Genomic DNA, 23,319 nt, shown 5'->3' with positions numbered 1-23,319 from the left:
CAGTTATTTTCCCAATCAGAATATATAAGCTTCAGTCTTTTCATTGTTGGTGTGTCTGGTTTAACTGTTTATAAGGTCAATACGTTAATCCAATTCCATTGCTTTATAGTGATTGCTTTTATCATTTCGTTATTTTGCTGTATACAATGCATATCTGATTGGCTTATAATCTTTTTATTTTTTATTTTTACTAAATAAGAGAGAAGTACACAAAGTAATTGATCAAAGGACAGAATGTAGTGAAATATGTGTTGAAATATGTGTTCTTGACCACTGACTTTGTGCAGCACCACTTTGCACCTGGATTAGCTGTCTAGTGTTCACCAGTTGCAGACTACATTTTCTATTCAGTTTAGCAGCCTATTGACCTTATCATAGCATTAGACACTGCCATGTTAAATCTGCTCATACTTTTCCACATTGTTAACTGTGCATTCCGTCTTGTTTTCGTGCTTTTTCTCACGAGGGCTTTGGTTGATAAGTATGTACTCAGACGGCAGAGAACGGCCTTATTTTGATTTGACACCTTGGGATTGTGGCCAAACCCCAACGTGTTATTTTCAAAGCATACCTAAACTAGTCAGCATGTTTGAATTGTGAAATGAGGGTTTTTTTCCAGAAAGCTCCTTTTGTTTTATTAAGATATAAAAAGACCCAGTGTGACAGTGAGAGAGTGAGAGACCTCAGTCAGGATTTTAGAAGTCGAATGCCTGATATCTGTCCCGTGAGGGTGGAGATCTCTTTCTCGCAGTTGAACGGGGTCATCGTCTTGCTGGCATGAGAAATATGAAGAGCTTGGCAGGCCCTACGGTGATTAATTTTTACTTCATTATTTGCTTTGCAGTATATTATAAATACATATATTTGCTATGTAAATTGCAGTGGAGAATCATTTTGGTATGTTTTCCTTTCATTGTTGTGACTATTTTTAAATGTGTGCTTTCAACATGCTAATGTCCTTTTAGGAACCTTGTGGTGAAATAATAATAAATGCCTTCTTTAAACTGAGAAGTGCACCCCAGAGATTTTTGTCAGCAAAACAGCAAAACAGTGCTCCGGGTGTTACTGGGACACTCACGTTAGGTCTCAGGGTATAATGTCCTCAGGACCAGTACTGGCTCAGGGAGGGGAGGGGGCACATGCCCAGTCCCCTTTTAATGAATGTTGGCCACAGGGGATGGGCCCTTCCACCATATTTATATTTACTAATTTATTTGCCTAGCAAGAAGGCACTCATAATGCCCTAAGACTTTTTTCAAGCACACATTGTCTTGCTCGTGGTGCCCCTATAAGAAGTAGGGACACCACCAAACATTTTTTATGTTGCGGGAGCTACAGGGAGCAACATTAAAAGAAAAACAAATCTCCCTGATCATGAACTCTATGACCCCAGGACAGCATACCATCTTTTTTAAAACCATCCCGGGGCACAAGTTATAGTTACTTTAAATAACTCTAGCTATAACAAGTGAATGTCTATGGTTTAGTTGTTTAAAATGCGAGCCTAACTATAATGTTCCTGTAACCTTTGTTTTTTAAGTGAATTTCTGTTTTTAAAAATTCTATATCCGAACTATAACGTACCTCTAATCTTTGCTTTTTTCAAAAAATTTCTATGGTTTATTTTTTAACATAAAGTCATTTTAATTACGATGTGTAAATCCAACCCCCCTATAACCATCCAACCCCATGTTGGCCGCAGGGCTTACCTTACATAATAATAAAGAATTAGGGTGGCCGCCCAGACCTTCCCTCTCAGGGACCACTATCCCCCCACATCCCCTAGCCCCCCCAAGGCCTACATAAAAAATATATATATATATATATATATAAAAATATACACACACACACACACACAGAATGCCCCAGGGACCACCACCTCCCCGGTCGAAACGCGTTGGTGTTAGTTTGTTGGGTGTCTTTTCATGCAATAAAAGAAGTCTGACGGAATCCTGTGAGTGCCGCATCTTTGACTTAATTGTTAAACTGGTGTGAAAAAATAAACAAAAATAATAATAATATATATATATATATATGCACAGAACGCCACAAGGACCACCACCTCCCTGGGGCCACATGTTGAAAACTATGTTGGGGAGGGCTCAAGCAAACCCCCCCTCAGGAACGGGGGACCACCACCTTCCTGGGACAATATAAAAAAAATATATATGGGGGAGCACAGATCCCCCCCATGCCTGGAGACCCCAGGTACTCCATCCCTCAGAGCCAGGCCACACATATCTATTGGTGCCCTGGCCCCACCCAGAGCACCCTTCAAATAGCTATGGGGACCACGGGGGAAGCCTCAAGGCCCCACGGTCCAACCGGCTCCCATATCCTGTGGGAACCTGCATTGTTTCCGCATGCAAGGAGCTGCTACAAATAGCAGTTTCATCTGTGCAGGAGCAATTTTTCATCTCTTTGCCTTCACGCATGTTAGTGTGCAGGGAAAGAGATGAAAACTTCTCTTTCAGCAAGTGGGAGATATTTGATAGCTCCTGCTTGCTGAAAGCGGAGTTATGTTTGTCTTTGCTTGAAGGGAGTGGGCAAGCAGCTATCTCCCGAGGGTAGGTGCCTCGGAAGGCAGCAGGTGCCAGCCCTGGGGGGTGGCAGTCCTCAGGGCCATGTATGGCTCCATGAAAGGGGCTGTGCAGCCCCCCCCTTTATTTTAATCTTGCCTCAGGGAGCTGGTGGTCCTCTGGGCCAGGAGACTACAACAAACCCCCTCCTTTAAAGTTTTTTGCCCCATGGCTGACCCCATGCATACTATTCATTTTGAGACCTGGGGAGGTGGTACTCTAGGGGGGTTGGGGGGGCATGCTGCACCCCACCTGTTTGTCTAAAAATATTGCCCCGGGGAAGTTGAGGTCCTCTGGGTGCAGGGGATAAGAGGGCCGTGCTGCAAGATGCATTCTCACGAGGGACCCCCTTCTTCCATGTTATTTGAGCACTGGAGAGATGGTGGTCCCGGGGCACGGAGGCCCGTGCGGCCCCCCCCACATTCTTGATTAATTGCTCCAGGGAGGTGGCGGTCCCCTGGGGGGACCCAAGCAGCACCCCCCCCCCACATTTGTTTTCACTCTCTTCCCCGGGGGCCCACTGTGCACTAATTGACCTGGGGAGGTGGAGTAAACTTGGTGTGGAGGTATTCATTGCCCTGGGGAGGTGGCGGTACCCATGACACAGGGTGGCCCGCGTGGCACCCCTGCATTCTTGATTGATTTTGCCAGTGAGGTAGCGGTACCTGGAGCGAAGGGGGTCCCACGCGGCACCCCCTGCATTTCCTTCACTCCTTGTCCTGGTGAAGAGGTGGTCCCCAGTGTAGGGGTGGGGTGGGCGCCCACTCTGCACCCTGCATTTTCTTCACTCAATATCCTAGGGATGCGGCAGTACCCCGGGGGCCCACAGTACAGGCCTTGCATTTTCTTCACTTGTTGCCCCAGGGAAGTGGCGGTCAACAGGGTGCACTCATTGTCCCAGGGAGGTGGCGGTCAACAGGGTGCACTCATTGTCCCAGGGAGGTGGCGGTCCCCAGGACGCGGGATGGCCCTCGTGGCACCCCCCTACATTCTTGATTCATTGCCTCGGAGAGGTGGTGGTACCTGGGGTGAATGATGGCCCATGTGGCACCCTCTGCATTTTCTTCACTCATTGCCCAAGAGTATGTGGTCTCTGGGGTGAGGGGGGCCCACTCTGCACCCCCCACATTTTCTTCTCTCATTATCCCGGGGAGGTGGCAGTGCCCAGGGCGCAGAGGAGTCTGCGGGACCTACCTCTTCCACTATTATTACAATAATACCCTGGGGAAGTGGTGGTCTCTGAGGAGTTGGTGATCTCCAGGGCTACTAAAAGCCATGGCAAGGGGGCCCTGTGTACCCTGCTCCTTTTTCACCTGGCAATGCTCCTGGGACCTGACTCACCCGCCGGTTGTAACATTCTGTAAAGTGGGAGACATTATATATATATATACACGCAGAGAAATCAATAGATTTCTCCGTCATTTTGAAACAATTCCTTTTTTAGCCTTGGGGGGAGTCATAGTTGGACTCGTGGACCAAGGCTAGGGTGAAGGGTAAACATACCCTGTCCCCTTTTCTTTGTTTTCCTAACTTTTTGGGGAACTCGGTTGAAGTCACAAAATGGCTGCCAACACTTCTTTTTTAAAGTGTTGGCAGACAATCAGATCTTAGGAAGAGATCTCCCTGGATCCATGGCCATAGATATACAAATTTCTTTTCCCTTTAATATCTCGAAAACTACTAAATGGATTTACACCAAATAAAACAAGAATTTGCAATGCAAAGGGTCTAGTATTTGCTCAAGTTAGAGCTATTAGCGTTGTAAACTCCTAACCCGACGTTTCTTGCCACACAAGTTAAAAGAAAAAAACGAAGTGGGATCGTGCTATGTAAACCCCGGCGCGATCGTGCTGCGTGAAAAATAAAAGGATAAAGTAGTCCGGAAACCATTCTGAAAACATGGAGCCTTGTATGTTTTTAGTAGTTTACCGGTGCTGTGTAAGTGGGCTAAACACAAGAAAAGGCATGCCTTTCACGAATGAAAGCCAGCGGATTTTAAAAGGCTAGCCCACAAACCAATGAAAGTGATTGACGTGACATGGGCGTGGTTAGAAGCCCAAAAAGAGATTAGTGCAGGGGACACAGCGCTTTGCGCCTAAAAAGGGCAATCTGTGGACCAAAAGCTACCTTTTGCCAAATTTGGTGCAATTCCATCCAGCAGTACGGGCTGCAGGCATGTTTAAAGAGTCTATGGGATGGGAATTACCATGGGAAACACATTTTTTTCTGCCCCCCTCCCCACCCTTTCAGATCATCCTGAATCTTTCCATGTACAACAAGACCCTAGAGGGAACATTTCATGAAGATTGATCAAATGGTGGCAAAGATAGAGGCAAGTCAAATAACATATTTTTCTATGGGAACTAGGTCCTAACTATAACTACCTACTGGCGACTAACAGTAGGAGAGATACACACACACACACACACACACACCCCTTCCTAAATACTGTGGTACACAGGGATCTAGGGGTGACCTACTGAAGAGAGCTACTGTGACTTGCAATATGGTTCATGGCACATATTTTTTTTTTTTGTCCAGGCATGAGCATGAAAAGGCAAACCAGGAGAGCAGCTCTATTGAAATTTCAAAAATACTCAGCCTTAAGGTATCTTCAACTATGTGTAGTCAAATTAAGTTCACAGTGGTTCACGACTTCAAGGGCAAGCGCTTAGAAAGGTGAATGCAGTCAACTATTTTTTAGCAAAAGACAGGACACGCTAAAGTAAAAACGGTTTATGTCTTTAGACTGCTAGATACGGTGATAAAAGAAGAACTATCATTTCGTTTAGGTATTTTAACATTTTAGTAGTTCACAAACGTTCTCTTTTATCCTTGAGGTAAACCGAAAACAATGCTGCGCATGCACACAATACTTTTCTGGCAAAAGCAGGTGCTAATTTTGCAACCAAAGAGGAATTTATCAAACGTTATAACAGCAAAAGTTTCACATCAGTGCAAAACAGTGAGTTTCATTTAACTATCGCTTAGGAGGACATTTCGTGTAGCTGCACACCAATGGCAGGGTCATGTACAAAACCAGTCATATGTGGTTGTATTTTCTTTCTCTCTGACATCCTTCGCAAACGCTTTGAGGAACTCGATAAGCAGTATTGTGGAAAGTAATACAAGGTAGCTACAGAGTATCTGTAACGCTTTATAAGGCATTCTGGGAAAAGTAGTCCTTGGAAACAAAGTCAGACGTTTACCTCCTTACAGAAGTTTGCATGGTCAAGTGGAGGGCTGAAGTGGGTTCAGAGTCGCCAAAATATAGATATATAATAACTATTAAGAAACCTAGAATAAAGGCACTTCAAATGCATTATTTCTGTAGCACTAAAAACCAATCTGCTGCATTTTGGAAAATATATGTTACCTATTTCTCATTCATTGTGCCGGAGTAGACATCAAGATTATGCACTTAACTGCAAGGGCCCTTAAATTGATGGAAGGTGAAAATTGTTTTTAACCATATAAGTCCATTCAGATCATAATCAAACAGCTAATTAAGACAGTGTGATACTGGTGCAGAGAAAAGATGTGCATTGAAACAGTACCTCTGCTGCTTGGCACAGACTCAAGCACTTCAGTTACACTTTATCTTATACAACCTAGAGGCCTCGTCGCTTTCAAGCATATGTCTCGACACAGCCTACTGGTCTTTTTCTGAAGCTGTCCACAAAATTCCATATGGGCATCGATCTCACATGGGAGATCATTCATTTTCTTTCAAACAAGTCACTCGGAATGATCTTCCAACTCCTCTGAATTACTAATCACTTGAGTTAAACTCCTTCAAAACGGACATGTTCTAGCACCAGAACACCGTAGGTAACTAGGCGCTGTACAAAAATGCCCACACAATTAAACAATCTATTAACCGTTTGAAGGATACGCAGGTTAGCAATTACTTTTTCCATTTCTCAACATTTAACAAAACGTTTCAATACTGTAAAACTCACCTGAACAGTGTTTCCTTGTCAAACACAGTGTCTGCGGGCATATTCACAGGAATTAGAAGGTCGGGGTGAGAATCCAAATGGACAAAACTGAGATTTCTGTCGGGAAGATGCTTCGAACCAATGGCACGATAGATAAATGGAAGAACCTAGAGAAAATGTGAACTTTTTAAACTTGTTTTTGCAAGTAACTACGTATTCCTTGTTGAGGCATTCTGCTGAAACAACACAATAATCAGTACTTAACAGCGATAAATAATTCAAGGTCGTTAAACTATCACCAACTTTGGCTGTGAAATACTGTCTTTAAATCAGTGGTTGCATTATAGTCCAATTTTTTTTAATCAACTACAATTTTTACCAAAGACACAGGTGAACGTGTTTTGTTGTAGTGCGTTGCAAAGGGTGAAAAAGGATATTAAAAACACAGCCCTACAAGAGGTAAATAGCACAAATAACCCGGTGATTTGTTTTGTGCTTCTTCCAGAACCTTATTTTCACAGAATGATGATTACAAGAGATATCAAACCAAACGCATATAAAGAGTGCCTGAACAGAGGCATCAGGACAAACAAATCATATTGATGCTCAGGCTGTCATTGAGTAGCAAATGATTTTTCTTCTGATTTACACTTTGCATTCATTATGGGTTTTGTACTAACTGAGCTCACCTCAATCTTTAAAAACAAATCTGTTGCCTTCCATTAATAAGACGGTTCACATACCAGTAGTAAATGCACTCAATCTCTCATAGCTGGTGTTGGACTTGGTCCTCTCCATAGGGTCAACTTCTAAGCTTTTTGCCTTCACATTTCCTGTTTTATGAATTTGTTTTTGTTGGCATTTGGTTTATGTGCATTTTTTTCCTGCTAAGCAGTGGTAAAATGCCTGTGCTCTCCCCCTAATTCATGGTACAAATGGCCTGTACCTGATTGGCACATATAAAGCCCTAGTAAATGGTACTACGAGTGACCTAGGCCTGTAAACTAGTGGGCCAGAAGAACTCATTTTGCCACCCACTAAAGTGGCCTTTTAAAACATATCTCAGACCCTGCCCCAGTTTTAAACTGTTAATTCGACCTGGCAAAATAAACCTTTTGCCAGGCATAACCTTTCCTTTTCAATATATATAAGCCACCCATAAGGTAAGCCCTAGAAAGCCCATATGGTAGTTCACTGGCTGTGCACTAATCTACTGCAATTTATTCCACGAGCATTAGCAGGTTTTTCTTTAATACAATTTACACCCAATCCGAGCCCCTATTTCATATACCGCTTGTAGCTTTCTGCTTGTGCCCCTGTGAAACAGTTTTACCGCCTTTTCATATTTTCATTGTCTTTTTTAATGTGTGTTGTGCGTGCGGTAAATCTCTTAAACACAAAACTAAGAGGGGCGCAGGGTCTACTCAGGATCATAATTTAAAACAGCCATTGAAAGAGACTTCAAGAGTCTTGTGTTCATATGTTTAACTTTTCATGCAAAATACACAGTTGTACTTCTGAACAAACAGTGTAGAAATGTTATGGTAATCAGTGCCCTCTGTGTTTATATTTCATGTGTTTTACTTAACTGCTCAGTCTCCTAGGAGTGGTTGCTTTTCCAAGTTAAAGTGTTATGTTTCTTTAGTACTATATTACTGTTGACTACTACATAATTCAAAATGAGTCGTTGTCAGGTGTTTGTAAAATGTGGTGCAAAATGAGTTATGGTCTAAAGCCGCCTGTGATTTTTAGAGTTGTTTTTAAAGCCAAATTTGTCTCGTCTGTATGCAGGATCTGCCAGAACTAACACAGACCCACAATGAAATGGCTGCTTTTCAGCAAAGTACATCTACTTAGGGCTTCATAGTTCAGAGACCATTGTTAACCTACCAGTCTCAACAACACTGTCTTATTTGTTTTTTTCTAATAATTATTTTCTTGTGTATGTGTGTTTTTTACAGGTTATGACGTCTAAGTACAGCTAGAGGTTGACGCGCTACAGCAAATCCTAGATGCTCAAGACACAGCTCCGATATTCATGCAGGTAAATAAAATGGGCCCTGGCGTAAATGCTATCTAAGCATCAACCCTGACAGTCCAAAAACCCCGTGGGACCCTCAGAAAGCGTGTCAAGTCTGTGTATTATATTGTAAATGTGACATTTATTTATTTTTTTATTTACAGACCCCCTGGAGGCATACAATGACAGCATAAGTTTGCAAAAAGGTAGCACTACAAGAAAAAAAGGGGTGCAAAGAGGGGTCTAAAAAAAAAAAAGTCTTCGGTGCTTAAAGATGGTCCTCCTATAAAGAAAGAGACACCCCAAAGGAACATATCAGGTGTGTTTTTACAAAATGCAGAGTCAAAAGAATCCTAATGCCTTTCTCTCTCAAACAGGTTGTTCCCCTACCATATAGTAAGGGGTTGGGGGGTATAAAAAAAATGTTATAAAATTTAATATGGATTTTTATGTTTCCATTGTAGAGCAGTCACATATGATCTTTGGAGGAGTCCTGTGTAAGGTTAAGCGGACATCAACTCCTCTAAAGGGCATCACCAAGACCCATTAAAACACCCAGACGTCAACAACGGATGAGAGCTCTACAGTGCGTAGGACAAACCATGTGCTGGCTTTGCAAATAACTGTGATAGACCGGGTACAGATTTTAACCCATTCACCACTTTACAAGTAAAGCCTACAACCAGTACATTGACGACTCCAACAGGAATTCCATTTGTGCCTAGGGCTGGAGACCCCATAGGGTGCGCTCTTCCAGCTGCAGACACACAACAGCAGGGGTTGTGTAAAACCATTGAAAAAACGCAAAAAGTTAATCGCCTTTCCTCAAAGAATATGAAGAAGAAGCCGGTGGTCCCTGAGCTACAAACAGTTCCTTTAGATCTATCCTTAAAAATACTGTTACACCTCAGGCAGGTCCCCATAATCCACAGGTCTCTAAACGTTCAACATCTGAGGTGTCTAATGTAGATGTGCTCCCCACAGCACCATCCCCAAAACTGTCTTTACCTATCCTGCATACTCTTTGGGACTCAAGACTTGAAAATGATCACACCATAGAGGACCCTTATTCAGCATGTATAAGGCTTCTCAGGGGAATGACAGGTGTGATGGAGAGTTCTAAAACACCAGCAGCCGCCGCACACTGTGGGCCTTCTGGTGTAGACCATGAGGGGCCACAATCAACTGTTCGGTAACCACTTGTTCCCAGTCTCTGTGCTTCCTACACCTCTGCGGCCCTAAGCTATTATGACCAACATTTAAATTCCTCATATCCAATGTCACTGATTACACCCCCAGGAGCGTACGATCCCACCAGCCCCACTCTACCATCACCCGCCTCAACATAGCCCAACAGTAGAAGAGGATAGAGTCGGTTTCAAAATCAGAGTTTTGAAACAGCGTGTAGTGGGGAACCGTCTCTGGAGCACTAAGGTGCTCGCATTGGGACCCTGTTTTTTTGACCCACCCAAATCCTGACCTTCAGAATGGGTTTATTGATGGTAACAAGAGAACTGTATTAGGTGAGCTTCGTGGAAATATACATCCCCTTCCCCCCAAATGATGTAGCTAATGCACAAGAATATGATGTTTTGGACCAACAAAATGTACTAGGGACATATACAAGAGACATACAACTGGCTGTCAGATAGCTAAAACCCAAGCTGAACCCTAACACCTTAAAACTGGAAAAGGCAGGAAGCAAAAACGTTTCCCTTGAGGGATGTCCAGTGGGAGATAATTAAGAGGGTGGAAAGGTGTAGAAGATAGGTGTTACAAGCCTGTGAATCAGTCGTTGCAGACATAGGTGTCCTACCAGCATGACTAGGCCTACGGAGCTCTCTAAAGAGTAACGGTTCCACATTTATTAAAAAAGCTGTTGTTAGATCTGGCAACCTTGGTGTGGTCTCTCCTGTCTTTTTTGCCTCTGCTTCCCATGTTTTGACTGTGTGCTGAAATTCGCTTTTTCTGTTTTTGGTACTCTGGGAACTTTACCACTGTTGACCAGTGCTAAAGTGCAAGTGCTCCCTGTGTAAAATGTATGTTTAATTGGCTTTTCCATGATTAGCACATATGATTTAGTAGTAAGTCCCTAGTAAACTGCCCTAGAGGTGCCCAGGGCCTGTTAATCAAACGCTAGTAGTGGGCCTGCAGCACTGGCTGTGCCACCCATATTAGTAGCTCTATATATATGGCTCAGGCCTGACACAGCAATGTCTGTGTGTGCAGTTGTAAATTGCCAATTCGACCTGGCAAGTGTGCCCACTTGCCAGTCCTAAACCGTCCCTTTTTTGTACATGGAAGGCAGCTCTAAGGTGGGCCCTAGGTAGCCCCATAGGCAGGGTGCAGTGTGGGACATGTACTGATATGTTTTTCATGTCCTAACAGTGAAGTACTGCCAAATTCAGTTTTCACTGTTTCAAGGCCTATCTCTCTCATAGGTTAACATGGCAGCTGCATTTAAATAACTTTTAAGTGCAGTCCCTCTTTGGGAGCAGATAGAAATCTGGAGTTTGGTGTCTCTGAACTCGCAATTTTAAAATACATCTTTTGGTAAAGTTTGTTTTTAAATTGTCAATTTGAAAATGCCACTGTTAGAAAGTGGGCATTTTCTTGCTTAAACCATTCTGTGACTCTGCCTACTTGTGTATTCCCTGTCTGGGTCAGACTGACAGTTGGGCTGTTTGTAAATCCCCTCTAGACAGTGAGACGAAGAGAGATGGGGTGTAGCCTGCATATCTGATGGGCCACCTGAGCTAGAGTGGAGGGAGGAGTGGTCACTTATACCCGAATGGGTTGTACGTGCCCTCACACAATGCAGTCTCCAACCCCCTGGTGTATGTTTGGAACCAGGCCTGGGCAAGGCAGGATCTTGAGAACAACAGAGACCTTCATTTGAAGTTTGCCTACTTCAAAGTCAGAAAGAGGTATAAGTAGTGGACCCCAAACCCCAGGTTTTTAGATTATTTCCAGAATCAAGAGGAACCTCTGCCAAAGAGAGGAGCTGGAGGAGTACTGCCCCTTTGCCTGTGACTGTGCTTTGCTGAGTTGGCCTGCAATTGCTGCTTCTGCCTGAAATAGGACAAAGACCAGACTTTGTGGTATATTCCTGCTTGTGAAGAGTCTCCAAGGGCTTGGACTGAGCTTGCCTCCTGTTTTGAAGTCTCAGGGCCATCAAAGACTTCCTCTGCCAGCAACTGGACTCTCTGCTGAGACTCCTGCCCTGACAAGTAGTGCCCCATCCAGTCCCCGGGCCCTTGAGAGGTGATGTTGGCAGAAAAAGGACTGAAATCCACGCACAAAACACCGAGCAGGGACATTTTCGATGCACCACCTGCATCGCGGCAGGGAGATTGATGCATCATAGCTGGAGAAACAACGCAAATACTGCTTGTGGCTGTTGATAACGACGCAAACCCCATGCAGCAAGGTTTTCTAACACCATGTGACCGGATGTCTTATGCATTCCCACAAGGCATCAAAGTCATTGTGAACCTGCGCGCATCTGAGGTGCCCCTTCTGTAAACTGACGCACCACAGTCTAGCGAGGAAGAAAAATGACTCATTGCCTACCAGACCGAAGAAGAAACAACGCACGGCCTCACTGGCAAGAAAGGAAATGACGCATCGATGGTGCTGCTTTACTTTTGACGCAAACCAGGTAAGTTGTGCAAAATCAACTTTTCCATTGCTTTCTATGGAGTGAGACTTTGTTTGAAAATCCATACCTTGACTTGCGTATATTGGATTTTTGTCGATCTGGTCTTTTTTGATTTAGATAAATATTCTCTATTTTTCAAAACTGGTGTGGTGTCTATTTTGTAGTGTTTTCACTGTATTACTGTGTGTGTTGGTACAAATACTTTACACATTGCCTTTGACATAAGCCTGACTCCTTGTGCCAAGCTACAAAGAGGGTGAGCAGGGGTTATCTTAAGTGTGTATCTCCATTGCCCTGACTACAGCGAGGGTTCCTGCTTGGACAACGTGCAAACTGACTGCCAAACAGAGACCCCATTTCGCAACAAGCTGTCCAGAGGTCAAAATATAAAAAGAAGGTCCAAGATATACTTACTAAAAGCCTTTGGTTATTACGAGTCCTCAAGAACAAAAAGCAGCTAGTACCCCTCAACCAAGGCCTAAAAGTTCCAAACACATTGACAGCATCATATAAATCAGCCCCAGCTAGGCCACAAAACATGAATTTAGGAGAGAATATCAGAAGCTCCAGATGTTTCAGGTGTTCACGGGGTAAACTTGAGAGACTTGAACACCCTGAAAGCACTTAGAAGGTACGGCTGCTGGGTCTGTAGTAAGGGAAGCTGAATGGTCACAGCTCACAAATACAACCAATACCGTTCAAATAGGCTGCAGGAGGTTGCCTAAAAACTGGTGGGCCAGTAAGAAACAAAAGTGGACTAATAGCGCTAAGCAGCGTAGGCTTTTAATAAGTAAATTAAAGAAAGCCTGAACATGTGCTACAAGGAGGTTTAAAAATATGCCTGCTCAGAACCAAAGTGAGCCATCGCCAAAATGATTCACCTAAGAGCTCACCCTCCAACACCAATCCCCAATCTGAGGATTCAGAGCCTGTGTTTTTAGGGAGCGTTAGAAGGTACAGTAGTACTGTAGAGAGATTTAACGCTACAGAGCATTACGAAGAAATCAGGTTTGTTTACTCCTTTGATCAGGGGGTTTTAGCTATCCAGCAGGCCGTACAAATTCTCAAAGAGTGGTTGTTACAGTACGGAAGCCCTAATGATTTCTTCCAACTACGCTTCCGCAAGCAGGGCATTGACAGTCCCTTGTTCACAAGACGAATGCCCTGCAATGTGTCTGACGCTGTGGAATTTCTAGAAAACCTCTCTAATCTTTTACAGAGTAAGGCAGAAATAGTAGCACATGGGATCTTCAGAGTCATCGCCCTGGCGGCGCTTGAAATACCGCATGACATACTGGTCAGTTTTGGGGATCTAGGGTTTTTTGGGAACTATTTTGCCATTACGGTGAAAGTTCTTTACCACAACGGATCTTGGAAGCACTTCACAACCGGAAGCGTGTGAAAAACAATACTATTTATGTTCTCCATCATGCATCTTGAACCTGAAGGGTTTTCTAGGAGCAAAGTACGTGTCCAGCCATTGCGACCACATCGACAACACTCAGTCAACTCACCATTTTGAAATGCACTGAAAATGTGTCAAAGGGATGGCTGTGTCGTAGAAAGTGAGATGTCACTCATGTAATCTGTGTTACTGCTTGCAAAACTGCTCGAGTATACACAACCGGTTTGTTAGATGAATCCTTAAAACAGACTGTAGCGGAAGTGGGTGCTACGTAGCCGAAGATCACAAATGAAAAAATGATCCAGGTGTAAGGCGTCTTTTCAGGTGGAAACAGAACACATGTGTTACTTGGTTGAAGGGCGTCCCCAGACCAAAACAGAAGCCTACATAATGTTTGATATAGAGTGCACATAAGAGACAGGTGTACAACAGCCTAACTATATTTACGCTCATTATCTAACTTCCAATGACAATGATTTCTTCAGCACTTTCGTTCTGGCAAAATTCTGATGGTGCACTGATGGTGCATAACTCAAAAGCGCAAAACATGATTTGTGACAAGATGCCTACAGAGCTCATCACCCAGGGCACCAAAATGATGTTGATAACGGCTGGGTTCATAGATACCCTGAATTTTATGCTAATTAAATCGAGCAAGTTGCCAAAAGCGTTTGGTTTTCCGGGGTGTAAATGTTATTTCCCCCACTTTAACACATAGGCGAAGCAGAATTATGAGGCGCCCATGCCTCTGCCCGAAAGGTACAGTGTTGAGTATATGATGCGTGCAGAGAAAGAAACCTTTCTACAATGATACGGTGAAAACAGTGAAAATAAGTTTAATTTTCAAACAGAGTTGAAAGCTTACTGTCAGGCGGAAGTAATGATCATGCGAAAAGCCTGCAGTCTCTGAGACGTTGTGGTTGAGATGACTAAACAGGAAAAGCATTTGAAACCCAACAGCCACAAGTTAACAAAATCCATTGACTACATAGACCCTTTTTAACACATTACCCTGGCTTCCATGAGTGTGTCTATCTAGAAGCACATTTTTAAAACCTGAAAGCATAGTTCTAGTACTGCCCAACCTCTATAATGGTAAACAGAAACATATTCAACCCCCTCTATTCAATGGCTTAAGTACGTCTCTGACAAGGAAAACATCTTTATTCAGCATGCCTTACAGGGTGGTGAATACAGTTTCGGGTTTTATTACCTAGATGGGTGCGCTGTAATTAACAGTGTGCCAACAACCTTTGAAAACAACAGGTGCTTTTACAACGGTTGTCCTCGTTGTTACAAACCCCATGAGTTTAACAGGTTGTTGGGTACAAAGTTTGAACACTTAGACTGCCGTATTTTGGTGAAGTCGTAATATGTTGAAAACTGCAACTTTGTTATGAGATCTCTTTGGGAGCACGACTGGATAGATATGCTAACATAAGATGCGGAACTCTGCTCTTTCATCAAGAGTCACGAGTTACCCGAACCTATGAAGCCCCGCGTCTCCTTATTTGGGGGTCATAGAAACGCTATACAGCTGTGCAGGGCAGTGGGCGAGGGTGAGAAAATACATTATTACGATTTCACAAGTCTGTATAGTTTGTGAATAAACTGAAGTTATACCCCTCAGGCTATCCCCCCATCAAATATAGGGACTTTAAACCCAGAGGCAAATACTTTGGGCTAGATAAATGCCAAATCTATCCACCCCAGAGGCTTTACTTCCCAGTGCTACTGTACAGAGTCAATAGTAAGCTAATGTTGCCACTATGTCGAACATGCATTGAAAGTAAAGAGACTAACGAGGGCAGAAAAAATGACAAGCAAAGGATACTGGCGGGGACCTGGTGTAGCACTGAGGTACAAACGGCCTTAGAGAAAGGATACCTGCTTGGTAAAATACTGGAAATATGGCACTTTGAAGGACTACAACCCAGCTCTTTTCTGACTATATCAACTTTTTTCCCAGAGACAAGCAGGAGGCATTGGGGTTTCCAGAATGGTGTATTAATGAGACCTCTAAGCAAAAGTACATCAATGATTACTACGCTCACAAGGGTACAAGCTTGAGACCCAAGTTCACTGAGATCAACCCAGCCAGGAATCGTCAGTTAGCTAAGCTTTGCCTCAACTCCTTATGGGGAAAATTCACACAGTGTATAAACTTGTCAAACATGACCATAATACCAGATCCTGGCGAACTGTTTAAGTACCTTTTTGTGCCATGTTATGAGGTGTCCAGCTGTGAGTATATCGATGATGAAAGCAGCTATTTGTCTCACAAAAGAGTAACCCACAACTTGTAACAATATAAACATCTTCATAGCCTTTTTCACAACCACTCATGCTCACTTAGAGCTTTACATGTTCTTGGATAAACTTCAGGACAGGTGCTTGTTTCACAATACCGTTGGTGTTATTATTGTGAGCAAAGTAGGGGATGAAGCCCATCCAACAGATGATTATCTAGATTTGTCCAGCGAGCTAGAAAAGAAAGAGTACATAGTCGAGTTCACCTCATCTAGACCCAAGAACCATTCATAGAAAGCATCTAACAATGTGGTGTGTATGAAAGTCATAGGCATCACTTTAAATGTTAACAATACCGTCAAAGTCAACTTTGACAGTCTAAAGGATCTGGTGAACGAGAAAGCTATATCGAGCGACCGTGAAAATGATGAAACAATTGTTGTAAAACAGCCTAGCATAGTCCGGTCCAAAAAACGGTGGGAAATTACTTCCCAACAGTTGCATAAAACCTTACGCGTAGAGTTTGATAAAAGGGTCCTGACTGAAGACTACAAAATCCTATCATACGGTTATTAAAGGTACAATAGAGTCTCGAATCCCCCCGACTATGGACACCAGATTGCAACATCTGTTGTCCTGCCTTTTATAAAGAAGCTATTAGAAAATGTACTGGCATCTTGTGATACTCTACCCTAGCAGCAGCCTTTTTTTTTACATACTTGAATATAGGTTTTGTATAGATGCTATATTCGGACAACGATGCTAAACTGTCAAAGACTGTAACCTTGTTGATAACCAAATACAGGGCTACCCAGTGTGTTCCACCCTTGTAATACAGATCTGTGTAAGAGACGAGCGTGCAGGGTCTTTCTATCCCTATTACCTCAGGTAGTCAGTCGCCTGGAAAAACTCCTAAAAAAGTATTTCTCAGCACATTAAGACAGTTTAAGAACTTGCGTATCTGAATATTGTCCATTTTAAAATATTCTAAAGACAGTCAAACAGAATCTGTTGGGCGTGGTTGACCTGAATGACACTGTTAAATACAGAGAATACAATCATGTTCACATTGATAGTCAAGTGTTGACTAAAACATATTTCAGCTTTTAGATTTCAATTTTTGATCTTATTATAGTGGTCGTCGTCTTCAATGTCTCGCAGGTGTTTCCCGGTTATCGAAACCAGACTGAGATATTCCCGATAAAATTAGCTGTTCTAAAAATAGGTGTGTATGGTTTTGCAGGAATGACAGACCCCTTGTGGACCAACACATTGTAGTTGATGTCATAGTGTTTGAAGTTGAATGGGTTTGAGGTATAGAGGCCGCTAAAAGCGGTATTATCCACAAAACCAATGATAATAGGTTTCTATAGTTCCCCCAGAAATACATTTTGCTGCTGGGTTAATATGGTACTGGTTGGGATGCTGAATATCTTTAGAGCTACTCTTTCAACAGCGTACTTGGCGTTTGATATCTGTAATGCTTCGGCGTGAGCCAGTCTGAGGCTCAGTGACACTTTTACTCTCTTTACAAACAAGCTAGTGGACAGTATAACCAGTTTATACTGTTCCACATCTCCACTGATGAGACAGAATAAGTCCTTGTTGCGGTTAAGTTTGATCTTAAGATCAATACAGTTTACAAGCAGTTTATCTTGAAAGAAAAGGTCTGAATGTATATGTCCAAGGAGGTCAAACTTTCTACTGCCTGCGGCAAAGTTTGCTCTACTTACAAAACCTTGGTTGTTCCTGTCCAGCTCCCCGTCTATAAAATGTCCATATCTTTGTAGAAGAGCCCTGCTGAAAGCTGGGTGCCCAGGGCGTCAAGGCTGTGCTTTGGAATACTCTTGATGTAGGCTCTATATGAGTACACGTTGTCGCTTTGCATGATAAGTCGATCGCGGAGGATGATGTCTACCAGATTAAACATGGTTGTGATGGGGCAAGCGATCAACGCCACTTGAGCGTAGTTTGTTACGTTGGAACCGTCGGCTTTTATGATTTTACAGATAAGGTGCAGCAGCATATTGTTGAGATCCATATATATATCTATGGACCCGGACGCAAAAAAACTCTATTGGCATCAAAGCAGCTAGCAGCGATACCTCCGTGAAAAAACTGTTTTCGATGCTGGTTGGGTGGGTGTTAGAGTAAACAAGTCTAACTGATTTGCCGCATTCACCTGATGCGCAATGTACAAAGGCCATGTTTCACATTGTTGCGCTTTAAAAAATATTTACACTAGCGCCCGTTGTCTTCTTCTTTGAAGATCTCTTCTGACTTTACGATCTTCTTTTATGAGCACTTTGTGAAGAGTGCTATTTTTTTTTCATAGGGATCCTGTAGCCCCCTGCACCTTGAAGACCTTCACTTCCTTTTAGTACGTGTGCAAGACTTGTACATCAGACCCACTCATTATTGGGGTGGATTATTCATGCGGTAGACAACAGCAGACATCACAGAACCCACCACATCCTGTGCAATATTTGTAGGTGCTTCTTTAATGTGGGGTTTTGCAACTTTGTACCTTGCTCAACAGCAGCATGGCTCTTCTAAACGAACTACGGAAGAAATCCCCAAACCGGCCCGGTACATAACATAGGCCCCTTGAAAGTATGGTGATGGTCCTCCATAGCCAGCCTAGTTTCTGTAATAATCCCTGTACATAGAGGGATCGCAGTATGTTTTCATAATCACCATGATAACTTCTTAATAGTTGCTGTCACATTGAAGCCTTAAATGAAGCTTAACAATAACTTTTCCGTATTTGAAGGACACCAGCTTGGACTGGTTGTCGAAGATCATGATCGAAATAGTGTCAAAAAGATTTTTTAGAAATTGCAACATAGTCAGGTTTGTTGTATTGAATGTTAACCATTGTGTTATTTTCATTCTTCACCTGGACTCATCTTAGCAACGGTGAATAACCATCCCCAATCCTTTGCGGCTCTACAATGTTGTTATCCACATAAAGAGTACAGAAACCACTGTTAGTACCGGGGTACAACAGGTCTGTTTCTAATTGGCTTTTTATGTGTTGTCCTGTTCCAAAAACCCTTCTTAATTTATACATACAACTAAACATGGTATTGCGATTTAGAGCTTTAAGAAACACCTTCCTTTTAACGTTACTTTACACTAGCTGAATATTCGTATATGTTTCAATGTTGGCTATGGATTTGGTGATGACTTCGACCACCGCTGCAACGGATGGGTAATAGCCATGAGGAAACCCTGCATGAATGCTCAAAGGGTCTTTATCATGCTTTATAGTAAATTTGGCCTTGAGCATTGAAAATGTATTCCATTGTTCTAGGGAATTTAATTTCTGTTAGGGCTATCTCCCAGTCCCCTTTCAGGTCCACAGGTTTAGCCAGTTTCACTGTATAATTAGAAATCTGATAGTCAGGGAACATGTCCTTTGAGGCTTTGGACAGCAGAGTAATATAAAATGGCATAGTCTCCATTTTGACACCTACAGTGAGACCTCCCCGTACTTATACACCCTGAAGGGAGTTGGCCAACACCCAACTGTTACATTTCTCTGGCTATCCCCTCTATTTGACAAAGGCCTGCCAGTTAGCCCCACTACCTTTCCTTTCCAGAATCTTTTCAAGCCTATACACCCTGTGTGAATCGTCAGGTACCTTTAGTAACTCCTTCTTGTAAAAAACACCTGACACCGTTTACCCCTTATAGTCCTTTAACCTGTAACTATATACATCCTCTTTAAGCTCCACACTTTCCACTATAAATATCTAATCGCTAAAAGTCTTCTGGTAACCCTTCGTAAAGACCCCTTTCAACTTTGAAACCCTAACATGGTCACCTTCTTTTAAAAGAGGCTTCTTTACACCTTCAGCAAACCAGCCCCCTTACACCATTCTTGAGACCTTAAATGAATGATCTGGCGTTACCTCTATGGGAGACGTTTTGATGGTTCTGTGGTAACTGGTGTTATAAACATCTATAAAAACCTGTAGAACACCCACATAGCGGTAGGTGTTGTAGGCCATGAATTATCTCCACATCTTAGACTTTAAAGTTCTGCTAAAACACTCTATAACAGTTGCTTTTACCTCCATGTGTGTTACCAAATGATGAACAGCGTGTTGTTTTAATAATTTTTTTAACAATTTGTTTAAAAATTATTTTCCTGCGTCTGTTTGTAGTTTTTGATGGGTTCGACCTTTCCTGAAGATGGCTTTAAAGGCCTCAGTGACACTAGTCCCGCTTTTAGCCCTTAGCGTGTCTGCAACTTAGACAATACACCTATGACTGTTAATATATATAGAGCACCTCTATTATGCTTTGCTAAATCATGAAGACTATATCCACTTGCCACTGATAACCTATATGAGCATTAACAATGGCAGCTCTCCTCTTAAAACTCCTCCTGGCAGGCTTGTTAAGTGAATACGCCTCTTCCCCAGACAACCAAGTCTTCATCCACGCTCTGTTTGCTGGCTCATTTTCGACTAGAGCCCTTCTAAACACTGCTTCAGCGCTCCTGAAGCCACCGACCCCTCTTGTATCATAATAAAGCTTCCTTAACCTGTCCACCGACATGTTATCAGCCGCTGCAACCCATGAAATGAAAGAAACTTGTTTTGTGTAAGGACATTTTATTAAAAATAAATAACAAAACATAAACACGGCATACTTTTCAGTTTCTTAGTACACGTCTTCTCGTTGTTGTTGAACAGATTGCTATCTTTTCACTAAGTATACATAGTATGACACAGCTACATACATTACTAGGGGCCAGGTCGCTAATTGGCCTTAGCGTCACAAGTTTTCATATTTTTACAGATATACACTCAATGGCTCTATACACGACTTCCTGCTCACCCCTCCTATAACTTTGTACACTCAGTATACTGATGGCATTCAAATGTTTATACAGTTCTAGGCCGAATAATGAAAACCTTTATTCCTGAAATAATCTTGGGTTAGAAGCTCCAAGGCGCTGCGTAAACTTGTTGTCGGCGATAGTCTTAACTCCTGCATATGACATTTGTATATACTTAAGTATTCATCCGTTGTAGGTAGTCACGCATTGATATGCCATCTGGCCATACACTCAGGGCTGTTGCACTGTATCACCTTGGCCGGCTCAGGTAACGCAGAGTTACTGGCTGAATTTCAATTATTCTTTCTTTAACCAGCACATATACCAATCTGGCAATTCATATGTATCCTGGATGTTACTCATAGGCAGCTTGTTCAGTGACATTCTGATGATTGTCCTAAAAGTGATTAAGGATGTAACGTTAAATAACACAGTGATGACCATCTATCATGGGACTCAGCATTTTTTAAAACAGTCTTCGGGGGGCTAATGACCCATTTCTTCTATTTTTAAAATAAAAATCGCACATACGTCTTTCTATCATCCTTCTACCAAAATACATAGACATTCCTTGCATACACTCGAGTTTTGAGCCTGGTTCACTTGAGTATCGGATCTCTTTGAGCGTTGTTGACAACACCTTATTCATATCAGGATGGACATATTTCTTTTCCTCGGACAGCCCACACACCACCCTTAACAGCATATGTAGGAAGTTGGCTCAGTTTATACTATTTCAAAGTAAGAAAAAGTGTGCACAGAGTCCAAGGGTTCCCCTTCGAGGTAAGATAGTGGTAAAATTTGATAATTCTAATGCTCTATTTTGTGCTAGTTTGGTCGAGAAGTAGGCTTATCAGAGGGTAGTGTTAGGCATTTGTTGTACACACACAGGCAATAAATGAGGAACACACACTCAAAGACTTACTCCAGGCCAATAGGTTTTTAAATAGAAAAATATATTTTCTTAGTTTATTTTAAGAACCACAGGTTCAAGATTTGAAGTAAACACATAAAATGCAAGGTACTTCACACAGGTAAGTTAGGAACTTTGAATTAGAGCAATAACATATACAGTTTTTTGTTAAAATGGCAATAAGCTATTTTAAAAGTGGACACAGTGCAAAAATCAACAGTTCGTGGGGGAGATAAGTAAAGGTTAGATTGTGAGGTAAGTAAGCCACTTAGAAGACACAGTTCCTGGGCATAGGCAGCCCGCCATTGGGGGATCAAGGCAACCCCAAAGTTACCACACCGGCAGCTCAGGGCCGGTCAGGTGCAGAGGTCAAAGAGGTGCCCAAAACACATAGGCGCCTATGGAGAATAGGGATGCTCCGGTTCCAGTCTGCCAGCAGGTAAGTACCTGCGTCCTCGGGGGCAGGCCAGGGGGTTTTGTAGAGCACTGGGGGGGGGGGGGGGGGACACAAGTAGGCACACAAAACACACCCTCAGCGGCACAGGGGCGGCCGGGTGCAGTGTGCAAAGCAGGCATCGGGTTTTAGATAGGATTCAATGGAGGGACCCGGGGGTCACTCTAGCGGTGCACGCAGGTACGGGGGCTTCTCGGGACAGCCACCACCTGGGCTAGGCAGAGGGTCACCTGGGGGTCACTCCTGCGCTGAGGTTCTGTTCCTTCAGGTCCTGGGGGATGTGGGTGCAGTGCTGGTTCCAAGCGTTGGGTCCCTTGTTACAGGCAGTCGCGGTCAGGGGAGCCTCTGGGTTCTCGCTGTAGGCATCGCTGTGGGGGGGGGGGGTTAGGGGGTTGTCTCGGGCTACTCACGGGTTTGCAGTCGCCGGGGAGTCCTCCCTGTGGTGTTTGTTCTCTGGAGCTCGAGCCCGGGACGTCGGGTGCAGAGTGTGAAGTCTCACGCTTCCGGGGGGAAACGTGAGTTCTTTAAAAGTTGCTTCTTTGTTGCAAAGAAGTTGCTGTTGTTGAGTAGAGCCGCTGCTCACAGGAGTTTCTTGTTCCTTTGATCCGGGGCAGTCTCCTGAGGCTTCAGAGGTCACTGGTCCCTGTCAGATGCATCGCTGGTGGCAGGTTTTTGAGTCAGGCCGGTAGGGCTGAGGCCAAAGCAGTTTTCGTCTTCCGTCTTCTCTGCAGGTTTGTATGTCAGCAGTCCTTCTTGTTTCTTCAGGTTGCAGGAATCTGATTTCCTGGGTTCTGGGGTGTCCCTAAATATTAAATTTAGGGGTGTGTTTAGGTCTGGGAGGGCAGTATCCAATGGCTACTGTCCTGGAGGGTGGCTATACCCTCTTTGTGCCTCCCCCCTGTGGGGAGGGGGCACATCCCTAATCCTAGTGGGGAAATCCTCGAAAACTAAGATGGAGGATTTCTAAAGGCAGGGGTCACCTCAGGACACCTTAGGGGCTGCCCTGACTGGTGCGTGACTCCTCCTTGTTTTTCTCATTATCTCCTCCAGCCTTGTCACCAAAAGTGGGGGCAGTGGCTGGAGGGGCGGGCATCTCCACTAGCTGGGATGCCCTGGGGCGCTGTAACAAAAGGGGTGAGCCTTTGAGGCTCACCGCCAGGTGTTACAGTTCCTGCAGGGGGAGGTGTGTAGCACCTCCACCCAGTACAGGCTTTGTTCCTGGCCACAGAGTGACAAAGGCACTC

At 43.5% G+C, this 23,319-nt stretch overlaps 1 protein-coding gene across 2 annotated transcripts in view; it reads right to left on the bottom strand.

Annotated features, from left to right (window-relative positions):
* Positions 1 to 23,319, bottom strand: part of C2_1H5orf22 (chromosome 2_1 C5orf22 homolog) — a 366,167-nt gene that overhangs the window by 205,200 nt on the left and 137,648 nt on the right. For both annotated transcript variants that reach the window (XM_069218592.1, XM_069218601.1), the window contains exon 3: positions 6,542 to 6,687. In XM_069218592.1, the coding sequence (XP_069074693.1) occupies positions 6,542 to 6,687 (146 nt within the window). The remainder of the gene's footprint in view (positions 1 to 6,541; positions 6,688 to 23,319) is intronic.

Source organism: Pleurodeles waltl, chromosome 2_1 (assembly GCF_031143425.1).
Source record: "Pleurodeles waltl isolate 20211129_DDA chromosome 2_1, aPleWal1.hap1.20221129, whole genome shotgun sequence".
Lineage (NCBI taxonomy): Eukaryota > Metazoa > Chordata > Amphibia > Caudata > Salamandridae > Pleurodeles > Pleurodeles waltl.
Note: the sequence above shows the minus strand (reverse complement) of the source record. Positions and strands in the feature narration are given on the sequence as shown.